This window comes from Ixodes scapularis, unplaced genomic scaffold (genome assembly GCF_016920785.2).
Source record: "Ixodes scapularis isolate PalLabHiFi unplaced genomic scaffold, ASM1692078v2 ptg001354l_1__unscaffolded, whole genome shotgun sequence".
Classification (NCBI taxonomy): domain Eukaryota; kingdom Metazoa; phylum Arthropoda; class Arachnida; order Ixodida; family Ixodidae; genus Ixodes; species Ixodes scapularis.
The window spans coordinates 170,965-186,592 of NW_024610141.1; the positions used below are offsets into that span (position 1 = coordinate 170,965).

The window sequence follows — 15,628 nt, forward strand, 5'->3', positions numbered from 1 at the left end:
TGCCGATAATTTAAGCCTCATTTAGTGACTCTAGGCATAAAGTGAACTCGGGTGTATTCTTTTCCTTTTCGTCTTCATTGTTTACTGATTTCAATCATATCGAATAATGAACCCATTATATCACGCTACGCTTGTGTAATTATTTGTCTTAGATTTATTAGCCTGACCCAGTACTTAAACCATTCAGTTATCGACAGTAAATCTTCCAATATAGTTTTTAAATGTGAGGGTAAAAAGACACGAAGATTGATGATGATACAGACGTCAACGCCGCCCTCGGAAATTTTTTGAACATTAGGAATCAGCAGTTTGTCTGCCATCCGCCAGGTAGCGCAACAAAACACCCAAACAGTTTTTAATTGTTTTTAAAATTAGCTAAGCTCTACACGTATTAAGAAACCAAAGCAAGATCATTGTGAAAATTTAATACATCGCAATGTATATCTATTCCAAGCAATAAATATTATTAGATGCCAATAAATCTGTTTGATGTCCAAAAAAGATATGCGTCAAAACAGGTAAGTTTGAAACGCTCCTGGAGCGTTATGACTTTGAAAATGAAAAAAAGCCATCGTCCACCTCTTGGGCAACCATTTTAGCTCTAAATGTTATAAAAGATTTGATTATAGTTTAATTATTTCCTCAGCGGCATTTGAAGTACCATGACTCGAAGCACAAAAAAGTTCTACGTTTGATATAAAATATCTAAACAAAAAAAGTTTACACAACATTAAATTTTTTTCTGCATATTACCAATTATAAGCAATACATCTGTGACTAATTTCATTGCCCTAGCGTGTGTCATTAAAAACATATTTGTGATGAAAAATGTCAATTTTAGGGCAATATTTGGAGGGATGAAAAAAACAAAGTAGTGCAAATACCAAAAAAGTGTATCGTTACATTCTGCTCCGACATCATCTTAACAAAACTGCTATATTGGAACCGTGTTATCTTTAATGGATTTTTCATAAATCATGAACTAGCGGAGCAAGTGAGGGTCCGCGCCATCATATTGGCAACGCTACGAATGCGCATGAATAGTAAAAACCAACACAAACATAATATCAAATGAAAGAGGATTGCATTGCCTTTCAAATGACATCAATCCCACAAAACAGTATTTAAGAGGAGATGAGTAATGACCTGCCAAAAAGTACCTAAACTGCCACGTTCAGTGGGACCGTGGCCTTAAAAGGACATCGACACTCCCCCCAAATTTTTTTGTTCCTATTTTGCCAGGCGCTTTATTACGGTGTCGGAAGACTACCCAATTAATATTTTGTAACAGGGTCACGTATATTTTTAATAAAACCAAAAAACGCAACTGCTCCAAACCGAAACCAAAACCTTCGCACGGAGGTCGGAGAGGTGGAGAGGAGAGTTTGAGTGGCGGAAGTCACGTGGCTACACCCGACCGTGAGCTTTTTTGTTTTATTTTTTCTTCTGCGTGCAGCAGGCGACATGTGCTGCGGGAAACCGTTTGCCGTGCGATTCCTTTGCAGTTATGTTTGTTCCGCTCGCTGTGCTGCCCTTCAAGATGAGTTGTTTTGTGCATTCAAGAGTTGGAGATCAGTAGTGAGTGCATGTGGTGAATTTCCGTGACCGGCTTCGGAAAGGATACTTCCAAGATGTTGCATGAAAAGCTGCCTCACATGTCCTGCCTCCGAAAAGAGTGGCATTGTGCCGCAGAGTCTGCCCATGTTTCCGAAAGGTCAACGGGATCTGAACCAATGCCTGGCTGCAATTCCTGTGGAACATTGACGAGCACCTCGGAAAGCGCACGCTACCCGATTTATATGCTCCTTGCATGGTGTGGAAAGTGATTACATTGATTTAGCAAGCGTCAAAATGAAAATCCCATACCATTTAGTTCAGCGACGTTTCGTCCCCAATGTTTGTTTTTCGAGTGCATCGCAAAATGTTTGACAAAAGGAAAATAAACGCTAGCGATCGAACCCGTGCCCGCTGCGTGTGAAGCGGAGATCTTTCCACTGAGCTACTGGGTGAACGCTTCGTAATAATGCAGCCGGTCGCCAGTAGGTCGGAAAGTTTACTGCCGATTTTCCTCCAATAAAAGCACTGTCGGGTCAAAGTCGGGCAGCACCACGCATTGGCCACATTCGCACCTAGTAAAGAAATCGTACGCGTACATATTCATATCGAAGTACGCACTTCGTGCTTGACGTTTGCACAAGCTATGTCTTCAGCCACGAGAAGGGGCAACGGCTCGGCGAAATCTTCATGCGAATCAGCTTGGTGGTCGGGCGTTTCGTACGGGATGAGTACCAATTCCTTTGATCGGTCCGAACTTTCTTTCTCGAAGGAAGACAGATTCGCCGGTACCACGAATGACAGTTCTGAAGTAGCGGTCCCACGTCCGCCGTCCGCTGCCATCGCTGTCCCCGCGAGTCCCACGATACGCGAAACGACGCACGCACAGAATGCTTCCGGTTGTCTGTGGAACTTTTTTTTAACCAACGTATTTGCAGTTTTTTAGAAGCCACAAAAAGTGGTTTCATATATATATTTTTTTTCTAATATCGAGTGTTTGCCTTCAATGACCACCGACTTTGATTAAATTTGGTGGTTGTGTCTAAACCTTAGGAAACGGCCCGTGACCACGGAAAAGAGAGTGAGCGCGACTCAAACAGGCCAGTTCTTGATCGGCCGTTTTCGGGCGGAAAGGAACCGGATTTCGAGCCACAAATTCTGTTCTGGGTAGTTGGGCTGTCATGTACAACTAAAAGCCTCGGCGAGCATAAATACCCTGTAAGTGTCCCTTCTAAGGCGCTAGACGACGCCCTTAAAAAATATCTATAGGTCACGTAAAATAAAAACCTCGGCGAGTATAAATACTCTGTCAATGTCCATTAAAAAAAAAAAAAAAAACAGTGCGCGGTTTATTCTGCTCCTTGCTTCCTTCTTCGGCATTCGTACCGGCAAATGACGCTTTCTTATTGGGTACCGAGAGATTATAAAAGGCTCATAAGTCGTCAGGCCCTAACGCTTCGTAAGCTGTGAGCGACTATAATGGATTTCAACAGAGTACGTGTATTGTACTTGAAATGCTGGGAAGACGTGGAAACAAATTCTGGAGTTGGTGTAGTAAACTCTGAGTTTAAACTTTAAGTTTACGGCGTCTCTGTGATTGCTTCGGATGAATACAGGAGATTTTCCGTCTTTTTACAGAGGCAGCACAGTGACCTATAGATGGGTTTCAGCGATAAGGATAAAGGGACCCACAGGAGACATCATTGAAATGCGAGAGTTTGTCATACAGTTTTTATTTCGACCGGAACAGCCTGGTCCGTAAACAAGTTGGTCCGCGAATTACGTGGTAATTCCCGCGACGTATTTGATCCAGTCCACCTGGGTAGAGATTCTCGCGAACACCCCGGGCTGGTTTTCCCCGGCGCACTTGACTCCCCAGGACGTAGCCCCGGCCAGGACGTAGCGACCGTCCGACCTCCTGCACTGCAAGGGTCCTCCAGAGTCTCCCTGCAAAATGTTACGCAAAAAAGAAAAAGAAATCAGAACGGTGGTCATTGACAATTTTCATGGAATATGCGCTCCCTTTTTTCTTAGAATGTATAGCCTATACTATAGACTATACATTTTAAGAAAAAGGGGAGAGGTGTTTAGTCCCTACTGGAACCAAATGCGCTGCCACCATCACTAGTCCCCTGAGGGACTAAAAGGGAAAGGAGCAACTTTTGCGCCCCTCCCTCAAAGTTGTAAAACCAACCTCTAGGATCAGGACATCCGACGGCGTGACGCACAGGCTCCGTGCAGGCATGTACAAATTACTCAGAAAAGGTAGTTAAGTTAAGTTACTGAGTTTCGACGCCAAAAGTAATTGGAGTAGAGTAGAAATTACGCATTTGTAATAGTAACTGAGTAAACTACTAACTACCGTAAAAAGTAGCGAGTTACTTTGAAGTTACTTCCGAAGTTACCTTTTTATATTTTTGTGGAAGCAAAATGAACAGCAGTTTTCATCAATGAAAAACCCTGCGAGCCTAAAATAAATGCAGTCTATTTATAGCTTGCGTTTTCGCCAAAATAGTTTATTCGCTCGCAGAAGCAATTGACTTTCAAAGTTCTTGATAGGAGAAGTTTCCCCTTTTCCTTCTAAAGACGTCCCCAGCCAAGCTAAATAGGCGTTCCACCGTGGCACTGAATGGAACGGCAGCGTTGAATTTGAGAAACAGGCTGTGCAGGGACAAGTAAGCGAGTGTCGGTATCTTAGGTGTCCATAGCGAAACATGTGAGGTTTGTCTCGGCCTAGAGGGTCTTTTATAAGAAAATCTCCTACTTTTTTCTTCGTCAAGTTGAGATTGTTATGACTGGCCCCTCTTTATTCCGACGTCGTTCTGGGAGTATACGCTGAGAGAGTGCCCCAGACCGTCAAGGGTTCAAGTCTCGCGCCACGACGATGAGATCATCCGGACGACTGCGCGTTCCGTTGTAGTGCTAGTGATACGCTACTGAAAAAAAAATGTTTTGGTTTAACAGAAGATGAACCGAAGCATACTTCGCCGCTGACGCCGGTCCAACAAAAGGATCTCCCAAGTTTAACTCGCAATCCTCGCCGGCGACATACAATATTCTGACGCGCCTGACTAGTAAATCGTTTTTAACGAAGAGGAGGTCTCCCAGGCATGGATAGTCGGAAGGACGCGAAGGATTACGTGAACAAGCATCGTCGCTCGTATACAGTTGCAGCTGGAAGCGGTAACGTGTTCCCATTAACGGATTATCCGTGCCAAGGTTTGTGCGCGGGGGAGTCCGGCTTTGCAAAGGAGTATGCGCTGACGACAAGGCGACCATGGGAACAGGCGCCCAACTGCGAGGTCATTTCAGTGGCGCCTCCCATGGAACCTACCACTTGAGTCAGTACTCACTAAAGGCAGGCAAACAACTCTCAGAGTGTCCCCGTCTTTCACGGTTGCAGCTGGAAACGCGGCGCCTGCGCGCATTACCGGATTATGTCAATACCCGACCAAGGCTTGTTAAGCAACTCTTCCTACGTTCGTGCGTGCCGGTGTTATGTTTTGGCTGCTCGTCGTCACCTTGACCCAAGGAAGCCTTCCCAAACAGGGGGGCCCCTTGTTAGGGAATGCCACTTCATCTGCCGGCGTCTTATTCATTTCTGCGCTGAAACTTTCGTGATGGGCAAAATTAGCACTATATAATTTCAAAAGTAGTTAGTAATTTGAATAGAAGTTACCTGAAAAAGTAGTTCAATTAAATTACTAATTACCCAGATCAAGTTGTAATTGAAAGTTACCAAGTTACTCGAAAAAGTAGTTAAACTACAGTAGTTTGAGTAGAGTAGTTGAACTACGTCCAAGTCTGGCTCCGTGGACGCAGTTTGGTCCCACTTCGGGACTATACTTTCGGCGCGTGTGCGGGAAATGGCGGTAAACACGCTGGTGGATTACGCGTTCCACATCGAGTCTGCCCACACCAAGGGTTGGCACTGCGCGTCCGCAGGTACCCGTTTCACGTTAAGTGAAGCGTCTTCCCATGCGCCGTCCCGACAGTAGAGCTACTATACTTCGGCGTGACGTCAAAGCCACGCAGTGGCGTGTAGATTGCTGGCACTGACGTCATATTGATTGGCCTGTGCAGTGGCCATATAGCCGAGCAGGCATACTTTTGATAGCATACATTTCGTACCACGAATTTTGTTTCTCTCGGCAACAAAAGTTAGGAACGACCGCCAGCACAGTGTGATCACGTCACGCGCGCGATGCAGGCCGCGTATAGATGCTTTGCAGCAAGTGTACATGGAAGCCGCCATAACCGACCTTCGGTTTTTGCTTCCTATTATTTGGATCACTTCGCTTTCTCACTACCATAGCAGAACAGGTTATTGCCATTTTAGGTTCGACTGTGTCCTCCTTCAGCATTGGCCTTTGTGGAGGCTCGTCAAAGCCCGCTTCAGTGGCTCGCTGTCTTGGTAAGACAAGAGAAGGTCAGCAATGGCGGCTGTAATCTGGCGCGTGTGGAAAGCGTCTAGAAGAGATCTATATATTGCCAACAACGTTTCAGTGTTACAGTCGAAACTTTCTTATTTGCGACCGAAGACTCATAAGTCTATCTGTCTGTCTGATACATCTGTTTTAAGGGTTAAAATCGTCCTAAACAAAAAAATAAATAAATAAGAAAACGTGATTTTTGGGGCACACCTACTGTGTTTCCAGTTGGCACTTAGGAGGTTATTAGGAGCGTAAAGAACGTCGTTTTTTTAGGCTACATGTTGTGGTATGTCCGGTATCATCATCATATTCAGGAGACACTCGACAGACCTCGCGATCCGCCATGCATTGCATTTAGTTGGTCTGTTTTGTGCTGTGCTTCTTTTTCGATACTATTCCGAGATCTGAGCTCGCGCGAACTGACACTCCGCAGGCGCGAACTGAGTATAAGTCACCTGGCAGACTCCCTTGCCACCGTGCATGGGGCCTGCGCAGACCATGGTGTTGTCGTGCACTTCCATGATGTGGCTGTAGTAGAGCCTGCAGACATTGTGGTCCACAACAGGAAGATCCGTCTTCTGGAGTTTTGGCGGCAGCGAGTTGCCTCCTTCGGATCCTGCACCAAGGCCTCATGGAACTCAGCGTGTGGAGTCATGTCTCGTTAATGTGAACTCCGTTAATACGCCACTTTTTTCGGGACAAACTGGGTAAATATATGTATTTTACTCTTGTTATTATAAACGACTCACATTACGGACGAATATATGAAAAAACGGAGGTGTCCATATTAATGGGAAATAATTGTACATATATATATATATAGTGTCTCAAGTTGCCAGGCTTGATCTAATATGGACCGTAAAAATCGACGCATGTCCGTAGCAATCTAAACTTTTTACCAAAGGTGTATTTCACAGGTCGGTTTTTTCATGTAAAATTACAAAGCGTAGCTCCCTTTCTGTAAATAATAGGACCAATAAACTTGCCTGGGTCAACGGCGGGCGGCGACGCAGACGACTAAGTCGAGTCGCGGGCCGCGTTTGGCGCTGTATTTACAGATGGCTCTACCTCCTTGTCGAGACTGCTCGCGACCACCGTGGTTTATTAAGATGAACATAACCTTTTTGTAATGTACTTTTGGTTAAAAAATAAATGCGGACAATAAAAACAAAACATGAAGTTAAAAAAGAAAAGAAAAACGCGGTTGCATAATGACAGCGTTCTTGCTGCCGACGGATTTCGTCCGCGTGTCGTCTGCTTTCTTTCGCTGGTCGGCTGCACTACAGTGACTTAAAGGGGGTAGTGTAGTTACCGCGTAGCCTCCACCATGCATTGGGAACGGCCGCTCCTTGGAAGATGGTGTAGGTGGCGGTTCGATCCGCAGCTCCGTTAGGGTGCCTCCATCGGCCGGCCTAACACGCCCCTTTATATCTCATATAAATACATTATAACGATTATTTGTTTCCAGTGAACTTCCAAGGACATGGTTTGTGTTCGTAGGTGAATAAAAATGTGAAACTAGCAGACAACAGTGTAGTCGACAGTTGCGAATCGGCAGCACCTGGCCGGAGCCAAGCTGGCCAAGCGGCCAAGCCGGAATCATAGCCGGAACGACGGTGCTGCAGGTGCCAGCGCCACCCGCGGCCGTCTTCCAACGCTGTCTCGCTTCTCCGGTTTCGTTCGTTACACTACCCCTTTAGGCCACTGTAGCTACACCTTCCGACGCTGCTTTCGACGCCATCTATCAATCCGTGCGCCAAACGCACCCTGCAAATCAACTTGGTCGTCTTCGCCGCCGCCCGCCATTGATCATGGCAAAATTCTTGGTCCTATTTTTTACAAAAAAAAAAAAAAAAAAGAGCTACGCTTTGTAATTTCACATAAAAAAGCGACCTTTGAAATACCCCTTTGATGCAAAGTTTAGATTGCTACTTGCAGGTGGCGATTTTTATGGTCCAGTTTAGATCGAACCTGGGGACTTGGGACACCCTATATATTAAAAACTCTAACTGCAACGCATCCTACCTTCTATAGCATTTGGGCGTCTCGAGAGCCTTCGAGCGTGAACACGCAGTCAAAGCACGACGGATATGCAACGAGCGCGTGCTGTAGGCCGAGCATTCGGAATAGAGGTTCCGAGTTTCTTGTCTTGACAGTGACCAGAGTCTCAAGCACTAGAGGGAGGATAGCTTCACGAATACTTGGCAGGCAGACTGCGTGTCTCTGCCCATGAAAATTTATTGTGCTGTATAAAATACTCCTGTGCACTGCCAATGTAGGCGGTGCTATCTGTTCCAGAACCAAAAGGACAGCCCCTTTTGCTATAATATAGCTATAAAACGCTCGACAAAGACCGTAAAATAAACAAACCGCTTTCCTATGAAAAAAAAACAAAAACGAGTCAGGCTTAGGATGACATTATTCCTTATAGTCCTTGTCGCAGCATATAATTGAGGAACAGAAGATGGAAGTAGGACGATCTGCAAGGAATGCCGTAAATGTTGTCTAAGGCAGTTCTTCTCAGTTCGTGGTTGAAACAGAGTCGCGCAAAGAACCTTGCTATACACTTTTGACGAGTTTTGAGTGGCTCTACGGTGTATTCTTTGAGAACTAAAATATCAAGGGTGGCACGACTATTGCGCATATAATTCCCTTAAAGATCTGCCCAGAGAAACGACAAAAAAGTTACAATTTTACGTCTTACGTTTCTTGATCCTAAAGTGCTAAAACAATGTTTACAAATACTATTAGACGTGATAATTGTCTCGTGTGTTCTTTTATAGAGCGAAAAGTTTGCCTGAACGGGTGTCTGAGGTCTCTGCTTTGGATGAGAAATTTAACCAGTGCAGTACTGCTCTAGCTTGGGCACTCCAGTGCGCATCACGCAGCAGTCGCACACAACCGCACGGCGGTACAACGCTCGACTAGATTTAAACAAGTAGGGGTGGCGATTGAACCCAGAGTCCCTGGGCACTGCAGTACCAGCTGCCGCTCTTCGTGCTCCACGCTGCGTTGCGTTACCAACGCAGCAGCCCTCCTTTAAAAAAAACAAAAACAAAGAAACAGTTATAAACGTTTTTAAGCAGTAATACCGCTAAAAGGTGTTTGAAAGCCCAGGGGAAAGAAACAACAACGGATAAAGTGGTTGTCGTGGAACCTCAAGAGGAAAGTTTGAGTTTCACTGACGGTCCCTTGTGAGGCCCCATCCGCTGGCGGTACACGTTTGTCCCTCGAAGTCCTCGTTCCTCCTCGGAAGGCAGATGGGCATGAGGTGCCTGTGTCTGCCGCGGAAGTCCAGCGGTGTCGCCAGTCTCAAGATCGCGTAGTCATAGTTCATTGTGTTGCTGTCCCAGTAAGGGTGCCTGGTGATCTGCACAAAAAGAAAAACAGAAAAACACCACGGAACGGTACAGAAACGCCTGAATCTCAAGTTTTTTTCAAAGCGTGGAATAATTTTGAATGGTATCCTCTATTGTCCCAGAAATTTGCCCGTCCATTCATCCGTCCGTCTGTTTTTCGCTAAATTTAGGCGGAAATTAACATCACCTGACCTAGACATCCATTTAGTTTCTCTGCGTAGACCACGTGACCTATATACCGATTCAGTTTCCTTGCTAAATTTAGAGGAGTAAATTGACGCCACGTTACTCGCACTAAGTTTGTTTCCCCCTAAATTTAGCAAAGAAATTGGTGTCACGTGATCTGACGTCATGTCACGTACACCATTTCACTCTCCCCGGTATGTTTCGCAAATAAATTGACGTCACGTTCAGTGACCACGTGATCTCTACTCCAATTCAGTGTCCCCGCTAAGCTTACGCGGGAAAATCGCCGTCACGTCACGTATACACACCGTCAGTTTTTTTCGCTACATTGAGCGAGTAATCTGAATCGGCGTGAAAGTCACGTGATGTCGATTTACCTGCTAAATATTTTGGAGAAATGAATGAGCAGTAGGTTCGTCTTCAGTTGCCGCAACGACTGTTGAATTGCAAGAAGCGAAATCATGCAGGCGAGCTAGTTAGGCAGCATAAAAATCTCAACCCTGAGACACCGAGAAAGAAAATACCGGACAGGACGACACCAAATCTCAAGCGCAACTGGGTTTATTCGTAAGAAAATAGGAAGGTATAGCCGCCCACACGGACAGGAGTGAGGGAAGAGAAAAACCTTAAATAGTGCATGTCATGCATTGGAGGAGTTTAAAAAAAAAAGGCTGCTGCCATTTGTTCTTTTCTTTACAAGACAGTTACGGTTTCTCCTAAAGTAAGCATCCGGGTGCGCGTACACAGTACGTGTTTTGAATAACAACGATGGTGATTTATTTTCTTTGGGAGGGAAGCTAAAGAACGGCCGACTCACGCTTTCAACATCGAAGCCGTCCTCTGTGGCGTCTCTCTGGAAGATGCTCTGGTCCCCGACCACGACCACATAGTTGGACGGATACGCGTAGGGACTGCAATGATATACATAAAAAAAATATTCAGAAACGCAAAACTTTTTTTCTATCTCATTTAAACTACTAGCCTGCCCATTTTGTAAAACGTGACGGTAAAAGCTGAGGACTCGTTCACACACTTGCGACAGCTTCTGACTGGGTGCTTTACGACCTCTTGTGATCCATTAACACGAGAAGACACACTGGCGCCACCTATGGGAACAGTAGTGATTTCCGTATATTTCCTAGTTTTCCGCTCCTCATTATTTTTTTATTGGCTAAGAAAAAAGCCTTTGACAACTTTATATCAACGACCACTGCTCATAGATAGTACGTAGTTTTGATCTAGCAAATACTGCAGAACCTTCTTTTGAGGAAAATACAGTTTCGGGATCACTTCATAGATGGCGCCAGCGTGCCAGGATATATTCTCTCGTCGTAAGAGATGACAAAGAAAAACTCGGTTGTAAGCAACCGCAAGTGTGTGGACCAGCCCTAAGAATCGAAGAACTTCTGAAAAAAAAAAAAGAACCACATGGGAAGCAATCCTCCGACGGGCAGACAACACTAAGAGTGAGAGAAATCTTTTATTAAAATGACGCTTGGTCCACATCATTGTTTTTGCTAAGAGATAGCGCTAAGGGCTCATTCACACTGGAAGCGGATCCGCGTTCGCAAAGCGGTTGCGAACGCGGTTGTATAAGGATTCAGTACAATTGCACGCGCACACGATGACAACAAATGCGCGTGCAATTGCACTGGATCTTTATACAACCGCTTTCGCAACCGCTTCGCGAACGCGGATCCGCTTCCAGTGTGAATGGGGGGTAAAGGAGCTGAGGCTTTCTGCGGAACCGTTGGCCGCCAGTGGAAATGAACCTTCTCCAAGGTTGCTTCTGCGCATGCGTAGTAGTAGCAGACGCGGCTGTCCGCAGTTCCTGCTGGCGGTTGGGGGATGACATCAGCAGTCAGTTGCAGTGACGAGCCGGCCGGGCAGCACAGCATTTAATTGCGACCCGTCGTAATAGCTAACTCATGGCGCGGTTACACTCTCAACGCATCATAAAAAAAAAAAAAAAACAGTAAGCAAACGCTCTCTGAGGCATGTTTCTTCCTTGTACAACGGTCTTCTCACAATGCTTACAAAAAAAGAAAAAAAAATTCTGCAGACATGTTCGAATGTGTGAAGAAAAACATACTTTGAACACGTTTCAGGCGTGTGCGCAAATAATTCTGTCAAGTCTGCAGCGAACACAGTCTCGTTTCTAGGATGTACACGAGCAGTGTGAGCTCGGCTTACATGAAACGGTTGTCACGAAACGCGGCTCTGCAGTGTGCGACATGGTTAGCCTCTGCGTCTGACTCACCCTTCGACGCAATGAGCCGCCGTCATGATGTACCGTTCGCTGATGATGGAGCCGCCGCAGGAGTGGCCCTGGTCTTCGTTGGTGAACGGCGCCCGATTCCGCAGAGATATCTGCCAGGGGAACTCTAGCGGCTGGGCTTCAACGCCACCCACGATGCGGAGAATGCCTTGAGACTTGGCGGAGACGCCGGCACGGGTCGCGGCCTCGGTACCACTGTCGTTCTGAACCGCTGCCCTCCAGCTCGGGCCACGAATGCCACACTCTGGGAGGAACGTGACAGGTTGAGCGCGCGAAGTAAACGAAGAAGCTTTTGTCTAGTTATGTAGTTCCAACTGAGATACACTTAGTGTACTGATAGTCCTTCAACCGTTTTTCCTGTGGGTTCCGCCATTTTGGTACGCAGAGCCTGTGGAACTGGCGTTCGTCACGATCCGAAAAGGATACTAAAGAGTCTGGGGTACCATTTTTGGACGTCCGATGCGGTACGATGGCCCTCCGGTACGCACTGCGCACATGGGAGACTTCTGTGGTAGCGCATGCGCAGTTCGTACCGGAGGGCTCATGATGCCGTAACGGATGTGCAAGAACGGTTCCCCAAAACTATCGACTTCTCGCGCTTTGGAGACAGTGTCAGTATACTCGGGCGATGTTGTTTTTTGCTTTGTCGCGGACTGCTAACATTAGGGACTTTTAGCAAACCGTTACCGCGTTCCGCGTACCGCACTACCGGAGCCTTTGAAGCATGCTTTTCAGCGTTCCCAGCGGTCACGGTCTCACCGGGGCGCGCAATTAAAAGCACGCTTCAAAGGTTCCGGTACGCGGAACACGGAAATGGTCTGCTAAAAGTCCCCAATGATTGTAAGCTCCGAGACGGCCCAAGTGTCGTCACGCAGAGGCGTAGATTTATTTAGTGGTCCTTTGGTATATAGCTCTTAGGAGCGAAGTGTGCTCATCTGTTCGCAAGTCGATGGTGTTCTTTTAAATTTTTATGTCGGTTGTTTTAATAAAGCGAAAGGCTTACTTGTCTTATTACGCGAAAATGCGGCGGCGTTGTGCCCGAAAGATGGTCACACCAATACGTCATCGAGCACGCGGCTCAGAAAAAAACAAAAGAAAAAACACAAAGAAAAGCACTGCAACGGAGATGCTTCGTCACAGAAGCCGGCGGGGTGCTCAAGGTAAAAGTGGACGCGCCTCAGAAATAAAACATAAAGAAAAGCACAGCCCCACAGATGCTTCGTCACGGAAGCCGTGGAGCCGGCGGGGGCGCCGCGCCTGCGCAGTGGGGGAGCGTGATTTCACCGCCGGGGCGCCGTGTGAAAAAAGAAGACGTGGCGCGTTGCTTGCAAGAATGCGCTGCGCGTAGGAGTACTTTTGCATTCCTACACGTAAGCAGTCTTAAGCGTCCTCGGTGTGTTTTTTCATGCTTTTGCCACCTGCAGTCACTGACAGCTAAACTCACGAAACAAGACGCGAGAACATTAGTGTTTCCGCCGTCATTCTTAAAATAGGCGGCTTGTTCCCCCTTTCTTCATTTCACGCGTTTCTTGCTCGACGGCTCCGAATGCTGCGTTTTGGCCTGTCCTTTTTGTGATTTTTTTTTCCGTAACCTAGGTAATTTAACTAACGCGTTAGTTTTGTCAGCTAAAATACCGCTTACGTTAAATCTTTTTTTTTTTTTTTAAGTGCGGTTCATTACGTGGGCTATAAGGCGGCATGATAAGTAGAAACTTGGAAATTTCATCACTTCATGAAATCCTACTCACCCCTAAGTGAAACAGTATGTCTTGGCAATAGACCCTTTCCAAAAGTCGATGAAACAAAATTGGCAGTCGCCATTGCTTGGACGCGTATAGCGCGTGATCGGATCCGAGTCCTCGACGAACGCTGACGTCAGCGCTCGTGTCCAGTACGTGATCAGAGTAGGTGGTCAAGCAATGGCGGACAGGCGTTGGCGCGCAGTCTTTTGAAAATGGTTTATTAATGCTCATATATGATTGGCGTCACTTTCTATTTTAAAGAGCAACGCGAGTCAAGTGGACATATAGAGGAAACGCCCAACACCAATTGAAGCCATTACGACGTTGTTTATTACGTGCAGGCTCCTCGCGTCGTGATTTGTACTATGTCGTCTTTATCGACACAGGCTCCTTCCTTCGTGATTTGAATTTCGTCGTCTTTATCGACACATAACGCAATCCCATTGGCTGTGGATCGATAAATAATTTGATGGGGACTCGGCACGCCGTGCATTATTCTTTTTAAGCTAAAAAAACTTGTAAGTGAAAAGAGAGGCGAACGCGAAGAAGTACTCGTCCACGTCCCCTTCTTCGCGTTCGTCTCTGTTTGCGGCTACACGTTTCCTGAGTATTATGTGCCAACTTGCCCAGCATCGAGTCTCGTTAAAAATACGTTTTTTTAAAGCCGTTAGTGAGCGTAATTAATGGAATGCGATCGAACATTCGCACGGACACATGAGTTACTTACGCTGCTGAGCAAACGTCGTGCTGGTTGCAAGAACCACCAGAAAGAACCAAGTTGTTGGCACAGGCATGATTTCGATTTGAACTGTAGTGATGGTGGTGAAACGTGGGAACCTGGAGCGGGGATGATCCGCTCCTGCTGGCTTCCGTCGACTAAAGTAACGCTGCCATTGCACTACGCTTCTCGTTTATATGGGCGGCTGCTGGCCTGTCTCCGAACGCAATTTTTCTTTCGGAGGAGTATCTCTTTCTGTACTACTCATGCGGGCCGTTACAGGTTAAACGATGAGGGTCGCAACAAAGAAGAATGATCCTTTAGAGTGGGAAATATACTGTGGTTTCCTAGAAACCACTAATGGCTTCGCAGAAATAACATAACTCATGGAACTTACCCGAAGTATAATGAAGAAGAAAAGGCAACGTCACCGGGTTTAATTTCACCTCTGCCGACGTTGATGCGAATGAATGGCGGAGAGCATGCCCATTCACGTAATACTACTCCGGGCGAGGCAAATTGACAGTCGTACCAAGCTGGCCGCATTTTCCTTCTTCGATGGAGGCACGAGTCGCCGTACTTACACTTCTAACCGTATCAACATCGGCACAGCGGTACTTGGCAAGTCGATCACGGACATCTGGTCAGGTTTTTACCGCTTTCGCCGACCCGCAAGTTCGCTGCTTTCAGGTAGCACCCGCTCTTCCAACAGTAAGCGACAGCTTAAGAAACAAAAGGCGTGGCTTATGATCTTCATACTTCTTAGTGCACGGCGATTCATTTTTGAATGTTTATTCGGTAACGCCGCAATTCGATCATCGCAGGAGCGACAAGAGGGTTATCGGGACTCGCTATGCCACGCGGTTCTTAAGGCGTCGATGACTAATAAATTGCACGTGAAAAAAACCAGCACAGGCCCTTCCCACAAAGCCCCCCGCTTGCCATGATTAGTGGTCGACTCTGTCCACTCGCCTTCTTTTTGGCTTTTGTTGTGCTAAAATTGGAAATGGTGAAGGGCATTGTGGAAAGAGCCTGCCCCGGTTTTTTTTTTTTTTTTTTACCTGCAGGTGGTCGCACGACAAGATTAAAAGGGTCATGAAATGATGTCGCGTTGGAATGCTCATGACTCTACAAGGGTGTACTGGCCCTAGTCTTTCCCAAGTATATACCCGCACGGACCGCCACCGATTCAGAAGCTTTTTGGTCGCGGTGAAATTGCGTGGATAAAAGGGGACAGTTTCTTACGGTCTTGCCTTCGCAAAGCTCGATGACGTAATTGTGGGATCAAAACCACTCGCCTGATGGCAGAAGAGGGCGGCTCATGGATTGGACACGAGAACTGCGTAAGCACTCGACTT

General features: G+C 46.4%; 1 protein-coding gene across 1 annotated transcript; it reads right to left on the reverse strand.

Moving 5' to 3' along the window:
* Positions 1 to 3,333: 3,333 nt before the first annotated feature.
* Positions 3,334 to 14,346, reverse strand: LOC8024908 (transmembrane protease serine 9-like). Its single transcript, XM_042288250.1, has 6 exons — positions 14,280 to 14,346; positions 11,793 to 12,054; positions 10,863 to 10,884; positions 9,174 to 9,357; positions 6,443 to 6,603; positions 3,334 to 3,501 (listed from the first exon to the last, which is right to left on the reverse strand). Exons 1-6 carry the CDS (start codon positions 14,344 to 14,346, stop codon positions 3,334 to 3,336), a joined length of 864 nt encoding a protein of 287 aa, XP_042144184.1.
* Positions 14,347 to 15,628: the final 1,282 nt, after the last annotated feature.